General features: G+C 44.0%; 1 protein-coding gene across 4 annotated transcripts; it reads left to right on the top strand.

Moving 5' to 3' along the window:
- Positions 1-2,345: 2,345 nt before the first annotated feature.
- LOC146207533 (8-oxo-dGDP phosphatase NUDT18-like) lies at positions 2,346-14,058 on the top strand. 4 transcript variants are annotated; one of them, XM_084588323.1, is made up of 7 exons: positions 2,347-2,575; positions 2,909-3,099; positions 3,167-3,287; positions 5,598-5,832; positions 6,332-6,437; positions 6,849-7,098; positions 8,673-14,058. In XM_084588323.1, the coding sequence occupies exons 1-6, from the start codon at positions 2,467-2,469 to the stop codon at positions 7,092-7,094; spliced, it is 1,008 nt and encodes a 335-aa protein (XP_084444449.1). In that variant the 5' UTR covers positions 2,347-2,466; the 3' UTR covers positions 7,095-7,098; positions 8,673-14,058. The 4 variants fall into 4 exon arrangements, with proteins under 4 accessions (XP_084444464.1, XP_084444457.1, XP_084444449.1 ...); XM_084588338.1 differs by lacking the exon at positions 6,332-6,437 and having other exon boundaries at positions 2,346-2,575; XM_084588317.1 differs by having other exon boundaries at positions 6,849-14,058.
- Positions 14,059-21,754: the final 7,696 nt, after the last annotated feature.

Here is a 21,754-nt window from a genome sequence, read left to right as displayed (position 1 = left end):
TACCCTCTTAACGCTTACATGTAGAGAGTGGATGTCTTCACGAGGAAACGTGGAAAGTCAGTGACAGCTTTGAAAAACAACTCTTGTTGAAAATTAACTACGTGTCAAAAAAGTTCAACCAAGCCGCACTATATTAATTCGAGCGAGTTTGTATTATGGAAACACAGTTCGAAGAAAAGTAACGCAGTTGTAATCGATTACTGTTCTGTAACTATCAGTTACTTTTCTTGGGCTCTAACTGACCGCTGTGATCAGTTACATTTAAAATGGAGTAATTGTAATTGTAATCGATTGCTCATATTCTGTAATGTGTGCAAGACTGGTTTCAAATTACCGCGAAAAACGAGATGGCACCGACAAGGTCAATGTACAACTGGTCGCGCAACTTGGAAGAAAGCGCGTGCAGCTGCCTACTGCCAGCGGCATCAACTCGATGATGAGGGCTCCTGCGAACTGTGAGGCAAATTACTAGCGCACAGAAAATAAGATCTGCCAGAACTCCAAAGAACTAGAAAGTAAACATAATATTCTCGCTCAGGAATGAATGCAGTTTTTGTTTCTTGCGTAAGAAAAAAACGTGTCACATTTTTAATAATATTTTAACTTGTTTCTAACGGCCTCTCTCGGCCACTTATTATCCGCTGCGTAGTTGCCCAAAGCTCAGATATGACTCAGACCAAAGCTTTTTTTATGCGCGGGATGGGTGCGTCATCGGCCCCGGTTCAACGTTCATCGTTGCGCGCTGCGTACAGAGTGGGTTATCTGTAACAAACAGTCAGTATTTTATTATGCTAGTTGTGGTAGAGCTTTACAGCAAGGCTAAGACTGTCTGTGCTCGATGAGAAACTGATTGCCGCTGCATGTGCGCATTTCCGGACGATGGGACAATGCTGCGTCACAGCTCGGCGGCTCAGCTCTGCCTCCCAGGCACGTCTTAAAAGTGGTGGCTTGTTTTACGGATACACGTCTGCATGAGCGGCGTATCGCTGCATGTTTTAATTGAGCGGTGAAGGTGAGATTTTATTGCCCCCAAGACGCGTGTCGCATTGCTCAAAACCTTCCGTTCCGCTCCCTTTGCTGCGTGTTTTGCTTGTTGCGTCCTATTACCGCACCAACGTTCGCTGAACGTGCTTTAGCTGTTATTACAGTGATGTTCCTATTGTCAATGGGATCTTTCTCATGAACATGTTAAATGCTTAAGTTGTAAATTTGTAACCTCACATTGACTCCTCTCAGTGTCAAATGAAGCGCGAGTAAAATAATGGAATCATGAACAGGGCGAGATTTATATCGTAGATATTTTGACTTCTCAGACGCATTAGCTTCTAAATACTAGTAATCCCAATTTGAATTGCTTACCTAAGCTCTTACAGGTTGGCGTTCTAGCGCTAGCGTTAGTTATTCCGTTCGTTTGTTTTTGTTGTTCTTTGACACTGATATGTACTTTGTTTGTTAGCAAGATTTTTTGCCCTTTTATAATCGCACCGCGTCTCGTTAGGAGACCTACGCTGAGGATATTTTGTTATCACGAGGATTTCATGAAGAACGTGAATGAGCGGTGGTCGCTTTCCCACACTTAAAGATTTCATTGTCGTGAAGCGTCTATGTAAGTAATCGTGAATTAATAAAGCCTGGCTTTCTATGCAGCACAGCTTCACTCATTTATGCCCTTAGTGAAATGCCTCAAGCCATGTGATTCTATCCATGTGCTTGCCGAATTCACTTGAAGGCCCTTGTTCACAAATGTGCCCGAAGAAATAAGCCCCAGAATGCGTTTACATGACGCGCGACGAAAGACTAGGCTAACGACGACGGAGGCAGAACGATGCTATGATAAGGTGGTTAAAGATGCCGTAACATTTCAGTTAACGTAAAACTTGACTGTAGAAATCCATGTCAAGTCAAGTTGGCTGAACAGTTACGGTGTCCATTTTTCTGCCTTATCCGAGCATCGTTCTGCCTCCGTCGTTGTTGGCCTTGTTTTTCGTTCAAAAGTAAAAAGACGATCAAATTCCCCGCCAAAAGCACGTCCCTGTGACGTCACAAGCAACGTCACGTGATTGTTGTGCCTCACAGTTCGCAGGGGGCGCTGGGAGACTAAAGCCTCGCTCAGAGTCGACACGCAGGCTTCTATGGGAGTTACGCTACCATTTGTTCTTCTACCATGGCACCGATGGCTTCGACACTTCGACTCATTGTGCTTACTTTATATTACCATCATTAATGTGAGGTTACCGTTAATGTTTCAATATTAACTTAATACATTTTTGCTGCTTGAAATATTTTTATCTTTCGACGGGGAGCTTTGTGAGAACTCTCACTCTGATCTGCTGCCAACGCGGCATCATGATCATCATCAGTAGCACTACATACCAAAACAAGAAATAACTCCCGAATGGTGCGATTGCCTTGGGCGTTATCTTAGCGGCGCTTAATTGACTTGTTTCTTAGTTAAGCTGCTGCATAATGGACAAAATAGAGAACGTAATACACGATACGCTCAAGGGTCAGGCAATTACCGATGATGCTGCGGCGATCATTGACTACAGCCTCTCCGATCAAGTTGAAGAGCTTGGTGAGTTGGCTGTCAGCGGTGGTCGGTTGTTTCGGATGTGCCTTTCCTCGCTTTTGGAGCGGCTGAGATGAGAGTTCGTGTGTTGCATGGAAGGTAAATGGCCAGCGCAAAGCTCCGAGACTATTGCTTAGTAGTCGGACTCAAGTCAGGGAAAATGACATTATCTTTTAGCGATGGCGAGCTCGACGCTTTCCAGCCTGCTGGAAGGTGTGTCGATTGGTTGTAGAAAATGTACTTGTCAACGCGAGGTCATCTCTGTATCACACTTTTTCTGGGCTCTAGTAATATGCGCGTTTCTGCATTTACGTTTGATCTTTTTTTTTTTTTCTACAGCTGCCAAAGGGATCGAGTCAGCAGTGCTCCCCGACTACAAACCAGTTGTCAAGAAATCTGTCACTTATATCGTTGCTGCCGTCGCCGTCAACGAAAAAGGCGAGATTCTCATGATGCAGGAAGCAAAAAGTACTTGCGCTGGCACGTGGTACCTGCCTGCCGGCCGTATGGAGCCTGGAGAAACCATCATTGTAAGATTTTCCATGCTCTACACGTGCAGTATCAGGCCCTACAACCTCGGACACTTCCACTTTTCAGGAGGCTGCGAAACGAGAAGTTTTGGAAGAAACGGGCCTGGATTTTGATCCTTCTACACTTCTGATGGTTGAAACTGCACAGGGGCAGTGGTACAGATTTGTCTTCATTGGAACAGTAGTTGGTAAGCACCAACCTTTCCTGTTTCTTGGTTAAATGAAGTAGTTGTAGTGTTGGCTAGTCAGTTAAGACAGAAATGGTTCATAGGGGTTCCTGCAACAATTTTGATACTGTAAACAATGCGAATTGAACTGATGCTGCTGTGAATTCGAATTTAGTTAGATTTCACTTCTGTTTGCATGTCATGCACTCCTTTGCTGTTCTTTTCTTCCAACCTCACTTAATTCCCTAATGACTCTCTCTTTTTAACATTAATTAGTATGAAGGCTTTCTGTATGAGCAAAACATGCTAATGTGTGTTTTCAGTGGGGCCAATAAACTGTTACATATGGCATGAAGTCAGAGAGGCAAGCAGTGAAGTGGAAGGGTATTATACTTAATTATACCAGTCTGTTGCTCCTTTTTTACCCCTAGAAAATGAAAACTGTTCTTTAGAGCTTGCACTGATGGGTGCAACACATAATGATTCGTAAGTCTTATGCAATGTAATGGATCAAATTGTGACGTGTCAGTGAATGAATATTGATCATGTGGTAAAATGGGCTAGCCATGCAAAAGGCAAAGAAATGAATTGTAGATTGAACATTTGTACTGTGTATTTATTTAATCTTTTTCATCGAGATAATGGGGTTCAGCATGATTTTTTTATGTAACATTTTGTTCTGTGGCCATTCCCCCAAACCATTCCTCCCAGCAAATCAGCCCCTGTCAGGGTTCCACACCACTAACACTATCCTGACACACCAGAGTTTGCTTGTGAAAATGACTTGTGACGATGACTCATGTGTTTAATCTCTTTACCCCTTCTAGCTTGATCAAGCTCAGTCTTCAATGGAAGTGGCATCTTTTATCATTACAGCTCAGTAATCTGTCAACTTCAATTTATCCTTAGTGTCCCTTTATATGTTACACCAGCCCCGTCTTCTCAAAGCAATGTGTGATTCGAACACCTGTCAATCACGATGGTGCGCACTACATAACTGTGTTTCTACGGGCATGTCACTCCTATCAGTTTAACAGGTGGTTCCATCTGTGCCATAAGAAATAGCTGGGGTTTAACTTGCTTAAACCATTGTATATGTGCAAGAGTCACATATACAACAGAGCGATGTCACCACTGTTGCCATGGTTACAGTGTGACACAAATTAGATAGGATCTACCATGAGACATAAAAGGTCAAATTTGGAGGTAATCACTAGCCCTGTGTACATAGACTTGACAGAGTTGTGTCGAGTTTGCCTGTCAAGTAAAAGCCCAGTTGTCTGCTTCATGTATATGCGGTCAGGTCGAGTGCAGTAAATGGCGGAGCAGGTCGAGTGAACTTGCCTGCAAAGAGTATGTTAAGTTGCTTGATCTACTCACCTGAAAGCATGTAGGCACAGTCGAATCTGGGAATTGAGTAATAAGGAACTCTGGGGTCAAAAGGTTTCTGTCATGTGATCAGCAAACTAAAATGGCAGCTTGGAGCAACCGTGAAATTGAATGCTTTCTCTAATCAGCAGCAAATAATAATAATAATAAGTGAAGCTCTCGATAGTAAAAGACAGTAGAATCTAGGTGTCTTCAAACATGAACAAGAAGCTTGCACAAGTGCAAGTCTCGACACTTGGTGCCACTCGATACTTACTTGCTAGAAGCAAGTTCATGTAGACACCAACTAGTGCAAGTCAAGGTGCCCTCACTTACCGAACACAGACTTTCCCCAGTACTGTCGAGTCCATGTATATGGGGCTACTCTAGATTGACAGTAGCTGATCATCGCACTTTACTAGTTTAGGCTTATGCTGCGCATGCAATGCTATTGCCATGGTAACTAGGCGGCACAAGATGCAATTTTATTGCTTGGCTAAAAGAGCCGTGTGTACTAGTGGTGTACGGATTGCCCACAGGCGACATGACTAAGTCAACGACATGTTGACAAATGGCAGCTTGTGACCATCTCACTGCGGCCCTGTACAGAGCGTTGCCCATCCAGTCTTTGCCTGCTGATTTCACTAGTGATTGAGACACTCTGTGTACTGTCGAAATCCCCATCTGAACTATGTTTACAATTGCCATGTTCCATCTGAAAAATATACCTTCACTGTTGAAATATTTAAGAGACTATTTTCTGTGCTTGTGCAGCCCTGATTGAATGAGAGCTCTACCTTCCACAGTGCTACAAACAGCTTTTGAGCTGGAATATAGTTTGCAAGTCACAAGTTTTGAAAAGTGTAGTCTGTTTTTAGTGTAAAGCTTAAGTTGAAGAAATGCTGCATTTTGTTCTTCATTACTTTATCACTGATTCCCACCATGACTTCTTCTGCTCTGGAGGTGGAGAACTGAAGACAGTGGCAAAGGCCGACTCAGAGTCCCTGCAAGCAGCTTGGGTAGGAGACATCGAGCAGCTAAGCCTGCGCTGCCGAGACATCTTGCCGGTCATTGAAAGAGCCCGCCTCTACCACAGCACCCAAAGCAGCCAGCCGTGGCACCCAGCCATCCTGCCAGCTCTCAGGCCACACGCCAAGCTATGCCTACGCCTCGTCACCATCATACGCAAGAAAGCAAAGTCAGTGTTATTTGCCAGCCTATAGTACTTTGTGCATAAATCAGCAGAAGCAGGAGTAAGGCTAAAGAAAAAGGAAGCATAACTATGCCCAGTGCAGGATAAAGGTGCCTCTCTATTTGATCTCCACTTGATCATGTCATGCACCAGCTACAGCTACCTTATTCTCACGGACTTCTTTGTCTTGTCTGCCAGCATACTCTGCTTTCTCTTGGAAGTCAGTGCCTAAAAAGACTGTCGGTCATTAGTTTCTTACATTCCAGGCCCTGCCCATGTTTCTTTCCTTTTCTCATTTAACTAGGATATCATCAGTTCAAGTTTGTTAAATAAATCACTCAGCTCTCTTGCTCTCCTGGGGTCACCTCTACCACTTTCCTTTCTGCAGCTAACTTCCATTAACCTTAATTTGTTTCAGTGCAAATGTGTTTATGCTGTGCTGTGTTCTTGCATGCACGCATTGTTGTTATGTGAATTCAGTTTGTTGTGGCCCTCATTCGTGCAGCAACCTCCTCCATGTACTGGTCTCTGAAAAGGGAGTGGCTCACCTGCCCACCTGTGAGATCAACCCCTCTCGGAGCATTCACACTGCACTGAAGCGATTTATTCAGGTCTGTTCATTCCCACCCCTTCATACTGATCTTGCTAGCAAAGCATCTTCTTCTCATCTTCTTTTATCAGCTTTCTTACTAGCCTTGCATTAAAAGTATGTGCTGGAAAAATCCAGTCTCCTTTTTACTACAAATAAGACAGTTGCAAACTAATATAGCCATAGCAAAGATGGCCAAAAGGAAACATCAAGAAACAAACAAATAAATAAATAGAAGGTATAAGCAAACCAATAAAACTTTTAAAAGCTACAGTTAAGTCTTTGGACTGGAACAACCCCAGTAAGAAATGCGAAGCAATAGACAAGATTCTAAACAAAGTCATTGAATTATAGTACTGTAACTGTGCCATTCTTGTTGTTATTGAATGCTTGCTTAGCAATAACGAGCCCACCCCGCGATTCTTTATTTCAGAACATGTTCAGTTCAGAGCCACCACCTCACAAGCCACTTGGCGTACTCTCCTTGGAGCATAACGGCAGCACAGGTGGTGGCGAACAGGATGGCCTCTGCCTCAGCTTACTCGTGTCATGCAAGGCCTCCGTCGAGGAAGTGGCTCTCACACCAGGATACACCTGGCTCGAAGTCAGCTCACCTCTGTCGGAGAAGCTTCTCATGCGCACAGGCCGGAACATGACTGTGCACCTCAAGGTGCAGTGAACAGGTAGCAGGGCACACTTTTAACTGTGGGTGGATGCAATCAATTGTCCTGCCCTCTGTTGTCCCTTTTTCGTACACATTTGCCCTTTCTCTATATAATATGGTTAAACGTATGCAGAGTATAAGAGGTGGCATGTAATTGCTGCTAAGAGGGGCAAAATGATTTAGGCAGCCACTGTGTCATTGCCCTTTAAAAATCTTCTATTCCCCTTCTTCATACCTATGTGCAGTGGATGTATGCACAGAGTATGTACTCAAGTTGTCTGTCTGGTGGATAAGAGCCAGTCTGGTGTATTGATATTTTATGCCTTAAGGTTTATGTCGTGAACACTCTTTCTTATATTGCCTGGTTATGTTCTCTAAAGTGAGACTGTACATGAACTATTGAATGTGCTAGATTGATGCCGTTGATGTGCAGAGGGGTCCTCGATCCAGAGAGGCTGCTAATGTTGTCCTTTAGGCGGCTCTGCAGGAATTTAAAGAGGGCAAATTCAAATTTGCTTCATTGTACGCATTCATTTAACACTGAATCAAGCTACTGCACCCCCTGCTGAAGTTGCCATGTGAAGCAGTAACAGAAGAGCTGATATCAGCTGTGTATACGATTGCATACCTAATCAGCACTACCTAATGTAGATATTTATCCTGCCGCTTTTATATATACATATCGGTGTATTCCATTGTTCCAGTGTATTCTGATGTACGCAGGACTGCACTTTTAACTGCAGAAGACATATAGAACTGGAATAGTTGATGGTATTCTTATAAAGCTTGCCATTATACCAAGGTCCCGGTGACTGACTCACATTTGGCATCTACCACGCAGTGAACTTCAAAACGTGTTGGTAACGAATGCAGTTGCAAGTGTGTCATAATCAAGATGCGCACACACAAAAAAAGAAAAAAATTGCATTTTTTTTTACTACCGTAGTATTTAGATATGTAGAGGCATTACTCAAGCTTACCACTGTTACCTCACATGGCCTTATCGTCCTAGGGCTAAGGTTGATTCTTGTCAAAGCGTGCTGCCTTTATGTAACATGACGCATACTTGTTTGGTTCTGTCTTGTCTCGTCAAGCATTAACACATGTAAACTTACAGCTTATGGCATGCTTGTTATCAATTGGTGCCCTGAGAGCCTAACACAAAGTGTATTCTTAACTTTCAACATAAAAGTTGCTGCCAGGACATCTTCAAAAAGGTTAAAAGTTATGAAGGCATCTATAGAGGTAAAAGCCATCATAGCTTTGCCTGTATCTTCAGATGAGGATATTTGTCTTCTATATTAGAAAAATTTTTAAGCTTCATTTGTCTTGCATCCCTTTCATGTTTTGACCTTACACATAGAATATTGACATACCTAAATATCTGCTCTCATAAGTAATACATATACCGCGCATATGTACATGGCAAGTTTTTTGTAGGCTTGTCAACGAGTCAAACCTTGTTGCAACAAAATTAGTACCCCAAAAAGAAATGTATTTCTGTGGTGACCAGCTCACAAAGAATGAAGACAAAAGAGCAGGTTAGACAGCATGCAAATTTTTACTCTCAATGTTTCTTAAATATCGATGCAGGTATCTTCGTCAGGGCAATGTGGAATGTAAACTTTTGAGTCTAGTTCTTGTGTTTCGCCACGGTGGTACAGTAGTAAGACGCCCAACTACTGTGCTGGAGTACCCGGGTTCGATCCCGACTGCCGGCGGCTGCGTCTCGATGGAGGCAAAACAAAGAGGCGTCCATGTGCTGTGAGATGTCAGTGCACGTTAAAGATCTCCAGGTGTGAGATGCCAGCGCACGTTAAAAATCCCCAGGTGGTCGAAATTAGTCCGTAGCCCTCCACTATGGCTCCTCTTTCTCTCTTTCTACTTTCTCTCCCACCTTCCTCCCTTCCCTTAGGGAGGGGTTCAGGTGTCCACAGAAACAAGTGTGACAGATACTGTGCCTTTCCCTTCTTGTAAACCAAATATTAGTTCTTGTGTGGCAGAAATGAACAAGGCAAAATGCTGTTGCACACGTATAATTGAGACGAAAATGCCTAGATGATTATGCATTCTAATGACTGGGCACTAGCACCAAATGCTTTGCTCCATCACAGTGCTGTGCTGTTTAATTAGTTTTATTTTGTTGTAGAAGCACAACACTTGCTGCAATAGTGGTGCTTATCAGACATAACATTTACTTCACCACATGTGGTAATAAGTTAGTCAGTGTTTGTTGTAGCAAGGTTCGGCTGTAAACTGTAAAATCAAATTTTCATGACTTCATTCTAGGGAGGTGTGGAGAGTTGCATTTAGAGGCTTAGAAGAGTTTTCTTTTGTTCCCAACTGAGTTAAGCTATATGAACGTTGCATATCCATTCACCTGCTTAATCAGCTTAGGAAGTGCAGGCTGAATCACGTGATCAAGCACAGAAATGCTCCGTGTTTACTGTCCGGAGTCTTCATGTTTTTTTGTTTGTTTGTTTTTTTATTGGCATGTAACTGTGATGTTTTGTTTTCAAAAGCATGCATTATTATCCTTTTTTTTTTTTTCTAAACATAAAGGAAGTCAGCTTTATTAGGTAAAACATCTTGTTTCAGAACTGGAAGCAGTGCAGTGTACAACTGGGCCACATAGAGGAAAAAAATAATATCTTTAACAGGGGGGATGAACTAGAAGCCCTGAACTTTGTTGCTTCCGTGGAGCAATCGGCTAATGCGTATGCACATGATGTCAGTTTAAATCCCACTTTTGTTTGTATTTTTAACTCGTTTTTAATTTCCACCCCCCGAGTTATTGGTCATATATATGTATGTTGTTACGCTCGAAGGCCTTAACGAAGATCGGGGTGTCAAAGATGCCTTGTCAGCTACTAGTCTCTCAGGCTCTGCGCGCGCCCTACCAACAAGCATCGTTCTCCTCCATAGCATCTAGTGCCTCATCTTCTTTGCGGCCGTTACAATATTATTAGCTTTAAGGCCATGTTTATTTGCAAAAGTAGCATCTTAAATTCACTAAAGAAGTTTTTAGAGCCTTTTTCTTATTTCAAACAATCGCTGCCCAGCAAATATTTTTTCTATTTTTCCCGGGGTGTTTTTTACCTTTTAGGTAGCATTCTGCGATGTTTTAGAGCCAAAATCATCGTTTCGCACATTTTCAAATAGCCCGGAATGGGTGCACTGTGGAGATCACAGTTTGGAAATATGTGGGGGACCATTTTGCACTTATTGTAGTGCTTCATGATATTTTAGTCCTTTTATGTTATTGTGACTTTGACATATTTATTTAAAGAGGTGATAGAGAATCTCATATGTTGGTATAGAGGTCCCATCTAGTACTGTTCGCGAGTAATTTTGATGGTAACTTTGATAGTAAAGCATTTTTTTATCTAGCTGGCATGTAACAACTTCATGTGTTGCAACTTACTCATTAGTGCATCAACTCATAGACAGATAACGCATATGCCACATATTCCGTAGCAGTTAATTTAGCTTGCAGTTACCATCATGATAGCCAAAATGTCATTTGTGTAAGCCATCTACTTTTATGCAGATGTTTAATATTGCTGGAGCACTGTACAGAGCAGCCTGAATTACATCAATGACCCTGTGATAGCATTTACTTGCTTGCCAAGAAGGTAGAGATTTGAGCCAGCAGAAAGTTTTATCACTTTCAGTTAGTTCACTGTCAGATTTGAGGCGACATACCTGCACGTTTTCTGCAGTAGCGTAGAATCCGCCCCATCAGAGCAAAAAAGACATTTGATGTCTGATGCCCACAAGCCCATCACTGATTGGCTGTCACATAGAGGCCTCATTGATTTTGGCTTAGCATTACGTGACCGCTGAGTCGAGATGGAGGTGTGCGACTGGTCTGTGGCGGTAGTGGTGGCAATTGCAGCAGTGGACAGCTGCGCTTGAGAGGTATGGACATGGATAGAGTGCTATCAAGACGACAAAAAGAGTGCTATGCCGCATTGACACTAGTAATGGAATTGTACCCATAATTTTTTAAAACTTTTAAATATGCATTATCAATTGAGTCTGTACCATTCCTAGATGTATCTCACCTAACCCTATCTCTATAAATCTTTAGCACTGTGTTAATAGACATGATGCATTGGCAGCTATGATAATTCTGTTATTCGTTAATTGTGATATGCGACCAGCAAATGTCCCTCGGTGATTCTTGGCTTGTAGCTTTGATGTGCAGGAAGCTATACACTTTAAGGAAAGTTGTCATAGTTCTTTATCACTAAGAAGCAATTGGTAGTTACGTTAGTATGGATGCAGTGTTTCCTCCAGTAGACGTAACTGGGCTGATCATGATGATGGTGACGGGTAAGAACAAACCGCCAGTTCTTTTTTTTATATACAGTGACTCGGAATCAAGGTTAGAGCATAACTGCATCCTCAACACATAGATGTTACACACAGCTCCTTATGCTGTGTTACGCTATAGGCGTCTGCTGTCTGTGAAATCTGAAATTGTTAAGCTGTGTGAAACAGCCTGTGTTTTCTATTGCTGAAACATAGCATACAAGCACTTCTTTGCCATTCAGGTTTGGACTTGAGTTTAATTCAGTTTGCTAGTGTTATTGTTCTCTGGTTTACGTTAACTTGGAGGTGATGGTGGTTGTTTGTTATTTAAGCTCCTTGAACCTGCCTTTTGCTTGGCCTTTGATAATTGTGCATTGGGCTCTCTTGCCTTGAGAGAGGTGCACCTCCTTTTCTCAGTATTTACCATTACCTTGTCACTGCCATGCCAGTAATATGAGTATTTACTTCTAATTTCTCTGAAAATTCATTTAAACCAGTGATTCGTGCTTTCCCTAAACCTTAATAGAGTGGTTGTGTCGAAGTTATGAGCATTTTTTTATAAATGACATTTCCGATCTAAAAGTGTGTTTGCTGGATGCCAGTCTAGAGATTGTTCATGAACAGATTGCATCTATGTCTGTCTTCCAAGATGGCTGCTATTGTTTGTTGTTTTAATGTGGTGATGGCAATCTATTTATCAAGACGTTTCAGCTTTGTGATGCAGTGGGCGTTTTATGCTATGTCATTCTGTCAAACGTCGTATGTTGTCAATTTTTATGCGATATGCATATATGACAGTGACTCTGTCAAGGAAAGGCTGTGTGCATTGTCTTTCTTTTACTGTTTGGAGTGTTTGTATAAACTGTGATAGCACATCTAAGCAACATTTGGATATTTACACTAATATACTCTGCTAACATACTCTGACCCAACTTTACTCAGTTTCCTATTTCGGGTTTAGCTAAGGTGGTGAAATGTTCCCTCATGCTGTGTTCATTGTTAATGTGGCATTTTGTAAACCAACATTTATTTATTAGCTTTGCTATGATTTTATTGTGTCTTTATTATTCCAACATGCTCGGAATAGTATGTAATACATCATTGACTTGATTGACAAGGAGATGGGTCATGCTTCTTCTGTTCTTGCTGTGTAGTGTGTATGTTTTCCTATTGCTTCGTGGTAATCGGAGATGTATTTTTATGCTTACCCAAGCTGAACTGTAGTATAGTTTCCCAAGTGCCTCAAGAGACTTACATGAATGTAGGGCTTTTTAACACCTATTTATGCTGTATATATTCATGCTGCATGCCGCTTTCTCATGGAACATACTTCTTGCGCAAAGCCCAGACACTATGAAGAGGTAGCATTATGTATAACGTAAATGGAATTGGTTGATTTGTCATCGTCTACGACCTGTGTGTTTTCCTGTGATTTTACTACTGCATTGGTTTCTTGTTAATTCAAGCCACTAAGTTTATATTTCTGGTTTATTCGAACTGATGCTTATGCATCATCAGTATTAGCTAATTTAAGAGGGCTGTCTTTAGTTCAGCACCTTCTCATTCAAATTTTCTATTTGCTGCGAGTTTGATTTATTGAGAAAATAATGTGTGTATACAAGGGATTCCGGCATGCACCTAATGCTAGCCTTACAAGTTTGATACTAACACTCACTTGCCATAGAGAGTAATACTTGTATCCTGAAACATAATAAATACTCACATCTCCTGCTTTATTGATTTGAAGATATTTGGTAAACCTGTATGCAATAAGTCAAACTGGGGTACTTAAATATATCTCGACAGTATCGAATGGACAGGTTATACACTTGAAAATGATCTTTAAAGGAATAGGAAAGTTCCGTGGTGCACATAACTCCAGTTTTTCTGGTCGTTCAATATATCGAGCTGCCTGCCAGTGACACTTTTCGTCACTTTTTCCTTGTGGGGACTGGTCAGCTGATGGCTTTAGGCACCTGCTGAAAGCACTAGCAAAACAGATGTTTGGCCTACGTGGTATAATGAAAATAGCGCACACTAAGGCCCAAAACAGCGCTGTAAAACTGCGCAATGAGGTGAACATGGGGTATGCTTCACGGCAGCCTTCAGCCTCTAATACTCATGTACATCACATCGCTGTAGTGTTGTGAAGTCAACTTGACTAAAGCGCAGTAGTGTTCCTGCTCTGGCATGCTTCACTGCCGAAGACATCGCAGGACTCTACTGTGGGCCATGAATTATCGTACTAAGGATTATTGTGTTTATAATGCACTGGTAGCAGTATTTGCCGTCTATTGTTATGTAGGGGCTGGTTGTAAATGCAGTCCACTGTGGCTTCTATATATGCTAAACAGGTTAGGGGCAGCAATGTCTAGTGAGCAGTGCATTGCCAACACGACGTCAGGAAGTGTGTCACCAGCTTGGATGCAATGCATTCTTTGTTCTGGGCTACAGACAAGGTTGTCTACTAGTATTGCATCATCAATATGTCGAACTGTGTTGCAAGTCTATTCAAGTTTTGTACTAATGTGCCACCACTTTGCCAATTATATATTTGTTCTTTATGTTGATAAGTGAGGTTCAGTGTTTAACGTGTACTCTCGTGCACTTTGTTCTTTTTGCAAAGGGGACCAATTTACTAACCTAATAAACGTTTACTACTTGATGAAGTGGCTGTGATTGCATTTTTTGTGCACATCCTTGAAAAAAAAAAACCATCAAAGTTAAGGCAGCCGACTTAGCATGACATTTAGCGAAAGCTATGATAGCTTTGGTTGAGCCATTTAGCCTTATATATTTCGCCGTGAAATCTACACCCGTCGAGTTACTACATTGAGTGGCTACCATCCACGTTATACCCTCCTAAGTGCGAGGTTGTTCAGGTGGCAACCTCAGATTTATACATTCCTTCTTGTGGCCACTCAGAACCTCCTCCGCCCATAATAACCTCCTCTAATATTGCTTACAAGAGAAGAAGGGGATTTCCATCTTTCTTCATACACCTGTCAGCCATGGCAGGTGGTTTATATCTAAATCAATTGCAGTTTAAATTCAACCAATTGAAACAAATTGATTTACTTACGTCGTTAAGGCCCTACTGCTGACACTCTAAATCCCAGGAAAGAACGCAGGGCAATATGCCTAGGTACACTAATATCATGTGACAGCTTTCATTGTGCAAGATCAGCTTCACGGGGAAACGAGTAAATGCATGAGTTCCGGTTGCTTTTTGGGAAAATGCTGCGTTCCCCGTGCAAGCATGCCCAGCCAGGTGCTCAGTTTTGTGTGCCCACGAGATGATGCCATGAGAGCTGGGCCAGTTTCCATGTGAATTCTTACAATTCTAATGACATATATTCCGGAATTGCATACAATGTCTGGCAAAAGTAATCGAATGCCATACAACAGCACCTCGTTGTATGGCAGAGAGATGCAGGAAGCGCTTGTCCTGTGTCTCTTTCTGGGTGCCGTTGTTATTGCGCTTAAAATATTAGACGTAATGCACCACCATGCCCCGCAAAGTGTTTTACTGAAGCACCTCATGTGGCATCCCAACCGCCTGGTTACAGTGGCATCATCACCTGCAGTCGAGGATGACCCTATTGCAGGTATGGTTGCAGCTACCGGCTTTAGACATTTTGAAAGAGACTGCGGTTTCTTGTCGAATAGCATGTGTTCGGGGGGTTGTCGCGGCTGGCATTTAAGAAGGCATTAATTCCTGCCTGTTTCAGTTCATTTCGTCGCTATAGACACGATGGCAACAGCTTCTCTGCTCTGCGCATGTTTTAATGGACATCTCGGCAAGTGCCACGCTTATATAATCGACAATTCACCTGGAACACGGGCATGCCGCATAATCACCTCTCGGTTCCTTCACCTCTGCTGAAAATCGCATTTGGCTACTATGCCTAAAAATGTATCCTATAAAATGGCAAATATCTGCTGTGATAATGGATTCTTTTTACCGTTGACTTCTTCGAACTTAAGGGTTTTATAGAAACTCGGGAGAAATCGAAGACAAATTATTTCTGGGTAGGAAATAGGTACAAGGCCTTCAGATAGAAAAACTTCTTGACCTTCCCGCGGGCCTTCTTTGTGGCTACTAGAGCGTGGGGTCTGCCCGTATAGTTCCAGAAAAGTTGGTTTGGTCGCTTGATTTATGGTATTTAACGTCCCAAAGCGACTGATGCTATGAGAGACGCCGTAGTGGAGGGCTCCGGAAATTTCGACCACCTGGGAGTTCTTTAACGTACACTGACATAGCACGGTACACAGACGCCAAGCTTTTCGCTGCCGCCGAGGCCGGGATTCGATCCCGTATCCTTGGGCACAGCATTCGAGCGCCCTAACCACTGCACCACCACAGCGGGGCGTTCCGGAAAAGTCTGGCGATTAAATAGGAAAATATATCCCTCACTGTCTCCCCGTGTGATAGTAAGCTGGATAAACTAGAGCTCTCTATAACATCAGTTTCGAGCTTTCCACTTAGTCACAAGTAGTTTCTCACTCTCCTTCGTACAGTTACCAAATGATTGCATAACATAGCATATCACGCGCTCTACCGTCCACAAAGACCGATGGGGCGAACATGAACATTTCAAGCAGACCTGATACCAGCCGTCAGCACAAGAGCAGCTGGCAGCTCCGCCGCAGTCAACGGCTCATACAGTCTTTTAGTTCCGTGATGCCCGTGGCGCTCACTGTAAACATATACTAGAACACACATTTCCCAAACTTGCCCTAATAAACCGAATCAAAGCTCAGAATCACGGGAGAAATGGGAGGCTCTGTGCGCAGCTATCAACCGGAGGTACAGCTTCGAATCATGGGCTGGGCCTTGAAGTTCGCCGTGCTCTAAATGTGCTCGGACATCTAAGCGGCCCGAGGGGGGGCCTGTCGCCATCCTGCACAGTCCCTTCCCCACCTCATCAAGATAAATTAAGTTTTACCAATCATCCAAACAAGCGATGCATAGTGCAGTAGAATGAAAAATACGTGGATTTTTGTCCAATTCGAGGGCGATCCCACAATAAACACTAAGACAGGGGAAACGACGCGTCAAGCCTTGCATATATTCTTCGACAAACCCCACGCTTTCGCTCCTGCGCCTGTAGAGCGTGCTCCTCCACACAGTCAGAAAGCTTTGCCGCGAAGACGGCACTACAGATCAGCTCAATGTAGGATGGACTTCCATGTTCACTCTTGACTTTACTATGTTATACTAAAGAAAAAAATGAAAGGAGAAAAGATGGGCTTTATTATAACATACGTGTGAACTTAGCCAGCTGTTGGCTAAGTCCTTGTGTAATACTTTGGGTAGGTTTGGCTTGGCCTGGTTAGCGAACGGCGAACGGTGGCGGCAGGAGCGCGCGCTGCAATCGGAGAACACGCGCGGTCGCCACCACGGAAGAAGAAGGAGGGGGGAGGAGCGCGTGCTGCACCGGCTATGGAGCTGGTTACGAGGGACAACGCCGACGACGACGCAAAACGCAGGAACGGGCTTCAACGAGCTACGCTCTAAAAAAAAATTACAAGGGCTCAATGCTGCTAAACCAAATATTGAGCGAAAGCATCAGCTGCGGGTGACCAAGCGTTCTTCTTTTCTTTCTCTTCTTCCTCAGCCCACATATCTTTAACCAGGCCGTATGAACGTGCCTTAGTGGCCTATAGGGGTATGGTGAATGCCAGGGTCCTAGCAGGCTGATTCTGACATAACCGTCCCATGCGAAACGAGAGACCCAAGTTGGCAGCTCCTGCCGACCGCATGAGTTGGTAGCCCAGCTCTCACCCTAGTGCCACGTGGGGTGTGACGTCACAGCGTCACGTGGGTAAGACGTGGCTACTGGCCGCGCTACGCTGAAGGCTCGAAACCTAGAGTAGTATTGCTTTCGCAATAAAATAAACGAGCGTCGTGCCTTATTTCTCCCTCATTGCTCTTGCCCATCGCTCACGTGGAATGTTATCGCCGATACATGTACATGTCAGTCGTTTATTGTCCTCGGGCCTCTATATTCGGCTCCTATCTTTAAGTCTTAATATTATTATCCACCGGCTGATTGGCAGCAACTCGGAACGGAAATGCTCGGCTAGAGAGAAATCAATCAAGATTCGTTATTCGGTGGCTGGTCGGAGAAACAAAATAACAAACCGTAAAACAAGCGGCCATGTTTTTTGCAGTAGCTGCAGTCCGGCTGTGCTACGAGTGATGCGTAAGACGCCCGTCGCGGTCGGGATGCTTGATGTCAGCGCAGACAAGACCAAATTGTTTTCGTTGCCGAGCGAGGAGGAGTGGCGCGAAGGCCTCGAAGCAGCGCCCGCGATAAAGCGGAGGGCGGACCTTCAGCTTTAGGAACTGTCGTCTGACGAAATCCGTGCTGAGACCGCACTGGAGCTAGAGGGTATACTGTAAACAAATTCGCACCCTTTCCGTGTCTAACTCACACTCTTCATAAAAGGTGCATCAGTACCTCAGGGCACCCTTTCTGGAGGCTGTAGGCTATAGGGGTTGGAATTTTCAGTTTTACTTTCAGAAAATTCGGCGGACTTTTTTTCGTGTTTATTTGCAAACACAACTTCCTTTTTTTATTGTTTTTTTTTTGTTAGTATTATTTTCTGCTGAAGAAACATTAATTTTTTGGTGAGATAAGAGGCATATCCGTTCAGTTAAAAGTGACGTAGTGTGTTCATTTTGGATTTTATTCTTGCATGTTGTTTTATATGCACTTTTATTTAATGTACAGTAGGTCATATATACAGCTAAGCTCCTGGAAGAAAATAATATTGCATTGATGAAACTTAACGTTATGACAAAACGCATATGTAAAACAAATTCACACGTTGGACAAAGGAGTAACTGAAATATTTATTACGATCAAATTTTTGCATAAACCAAATCACTTAAAAACAAATGCGCTTTTCTCGGCTTGTGCGTGAGAAGTGTCACGTGGCAAGGAACAGGTGGGCTTTGGTCTTCGCAATTTCCGGCAAGCACTTGCGCTGCAAATGCACTGATCTCTTCTTCGCCCTTCGAAGTACCTGCCTTGACGATGGCGCCCCTCATCGAACACTTGACATGCTTAAGAGGATCGGGAAGCGCGGCTGCCATTCTTTCCCCATTCGTGAGGCCGTGACCAATGCCTCAAAACCCTCGACCGCTGTACTTAAACCACCGATCCCAATGTCTCACATCATGCCTCTGAATTGAACACTGTTATAATTTTCTCCTGTCATCGAGAGTTTGCGGGCGCATGAAAATGTACTGGCCTTTTTTGGTTTAAACCGAACCTTTTAAAATGCTTTCGACGTTCCTTTATCGGTGTTTTTCGGCTTAAACCGAAAAGTCCAACCTCTAGTTATAAGCACGAAAATACACCTTTAAAAGGAGCGTTTTGTTTGCAGTGGTAGGAAGCGTATATATACCGGGTGTCCCAGCTAACTTGAACCAAGGGTTACAAAATAATATATTTGAGGTAGGTCAGTGAAACCAATTGCCAGCCTGTTCGCGCACTACAGGCAATTTTTTGTTTGCCAATTACTTAATTAGCTAATTATGTTAATTTCTCTAATTTAATAAATATCGACTTTAGAACAAAAATGTGAATTGGAAAGTTGTAGAGCACCTTCAGAAACCCCCATTCTAATAATTGCTATAAAGAAAGTCTCACGTGTTTCTTTTTTTCCAGGCTCAGAAGAAAGCCCGCGAAATACAAATAATACCACGTGACTAGCGCATTTGTGCGCCGCGATTGTGGTGCTCTCAGTCGTGGCTTGAGCGAACGAAATCAGCTGCGGCAGTGACCCGATGGTCCCGTTGCAGCGATGTTGGCGATGGTTCGAGCGAGCTCGAGCTCGCCCGTCGCCACCGCGATTTTGGCCAGGCCTGCGCACCGCAGCAGCCTACATCACGACAGGCGGATGGCGATAAAGAACCGGCAAATGAAGGTGCAGCGCTAATTTTAGTCGAGTCACGTGATGTCGTCTCGCCCCTTTACCTAAGCCTGTATACGCAGATTCAGTGGCTGATACCTTATCTCTCATCCGTTTGTCGTGACGTTCGCTGATGAAAGAGAAGGTGGTGCAAAGGCCTTGTTAGAATGTCGGTGGTGTCGGCTCGCCGCTCTCGCTACTACTGCACCGTCACGTGGGCCGGCTGTCTGACGCGGGCGAAGAAGCCATCGCAGGCATATCGGCCTGCCGCTTTCACGGGGCCAAGAAGATACGGCCGCAGCTAATTTAGTTCGCTCAAACCACGACTGAGAGCACCACAATCGCGGCGCACAAACGCACTAGTCACGTGGTATTATTTGTATTTCGCGGGCTTTCTTCTGAGCCCGGAAAAAAAGATACACGTGAGATTTTCTTTATCGCAATTAATGAAATGGGGGTTTCTGAAGGTGCTGTACAACTTTCCAATTCACATGTCTGGTCTAAGGTGAATATTTCATAAATTAGAAAAATTAACATAATTAGCTAATTAAGTAATTTCAAAACAAAAATTTCCTGTAATGCGCAAGGCAACTGCCAGTTGTATGCAACTGGTTTTATTGACCTACCTAAAATATATTATTTTGTAACCCTTGGTTCAAGTTAGCTGGGACACCCGGTATATAATTACCACTGCTGCGCGGACCTCTCTCAGTTGCTTGGGGCAATGTGCTGCATTTGAAACCGGAAGAATGGCCATACAGTCTCTCCAACACGCCTCATATTCGCCGGTCAAAGCGGCTTGGCTAGGGCGGTGTATGGTTGCAGACAAAAGCCCTTCTGATCGGGTACACCGTATAAAAATGGACGGCACAATGACTCGGACCTCTAGATACTATATCGTTCTTTTCCCTTTCTTCCCACAGCGGCATTGCACCTTCCTCTCAAAATCGACTTTCAATCAATCAATTCGTAGTATAAAGACAAATGAGAATACCCCCTTCACCTTTTGAAGGAGATGAACTATATACCTTTCGATAAGGATTGCCACCACGGTGTGCACGTCTTTGAGATAAAGTCTGTACATTGGTACAAGGAATCTGAAAGCAATTTAGCCGTGCCTATGTGCCACAGGAATATATGTCATGGCTTATTGGAAAGATATGGGAGAGGCGCCTTTTCCTGCAGTGGGCATTACGGCTGATTATAATGAAGAACAATATTATTAATCAACAATTACAACGTACTCATTTTTTTTCTTTCATGGCAAAGTATAATATTCCTTTAGCTGTCTTTAGTTGGCATGTGGTGGCTCATATGTCCCTCCACGACGCCATGATTGCTGCTGTTTCTTTGCTCTTCGCAGAGTTAGAACTGGCGAAAACTCGACCCCATCTTCGACTAGTGAACCTGGTCGAACGCGAAACACGCTCGCCCGTTACGAATATGCTGCCACGTGTCGTACTTCGATATATATATATATATATATATATAATATGCTTGCATTCCTTACAATATTCTGCGGTGACGCATTGCTTCAGTTGAATTTGTGACGGTACGCGATTGTCCAACAAGCCACCACAGGTCTCTTCACTTGGCGACACTGCTCTGGTTGGCGAATATGCCGTTGGGCAGCAGCACGTCCCAAGGAGGCCGACCCGCACCGTCCTCCACACCCTCGTCCAGTGGTCCTGGCGGCGGCTCCGGTCGCTGCAGCGGGCCTGCTACTCCGGGCGGCGGCGGCTGCTTGAGGTCGCGGGACGAGTTTATCGACGACAGCTGCGACGCCACCACCGCCACGACGACGCCGACAGAGAGGGTGACGAGCAGGCAGCCGACGAGCACGTAGCGCTGGTCCCTGCGCTGCTCGCGCCGCAGCTGGTCTAAGATGAGTGGCAGCGGGACGTTGGATAAGTCGTTGTCACCGACTGTGGTCGTGATTGCGTCCACGCTGTCTCCCGAGGCAGTTGCGACCCTGGACGTGGTCGTACGACCACCTTCGCGGCGCCGCGAGTCGATGCGTGCTTCGATCGAGAAATTAGACGCCATCTTGACGTCTACTTCATCCTCTTCTTCGTTTCCTCGCGGCACGCTCAGTGGTTTTTGCTGGAGACTTAATGTTGAAGTCGCTCAAATTGTAAGTTGGTTTTTGTAGCGAAAGCTACATAGGCCACGAACGAAGAGACACAACACAGGCGCACACTACCAACTGTAATGTGGATCTGAACAGACACTTCCTCTTCACCACTCATCCTCTTCTACACCCAAGTACATCTTCTTCACGCACCTCTTCTTTGCCAAAGGAGATAGTAGCACTTTCTTCCCCGTAGAACAGCACACGGACGCCTCTTCGCTTCGCATTCATCAAGCGCAGCCGCCGACGGTCGGGTTCGAACCCGGGTACTCCGGTACAGTAGTCGGGCATCTTAACCAGT

Source organism: Amblyomma maculatum, chromosome 1 (genome assembly GCF_055883805.1).
Source record: "Amblyomma maculatum isolate TAMU_Amacu chromosome 1, ASM5588380v1, whole genome shotgun sequence".
NCBI classification, from domain to species: domain Eukaryota; kingdom Metazoa; phylum Arthropoda; class Arachnida; order Ixodida; family Ixodidae; genus Amblyomma; species Amblyomma maculatum.
The sequence above is the reverse complement of the archived record's forward strand: the minus strand, read 5'-3'. Positions and strand labels throughout refer to the sequence as shown.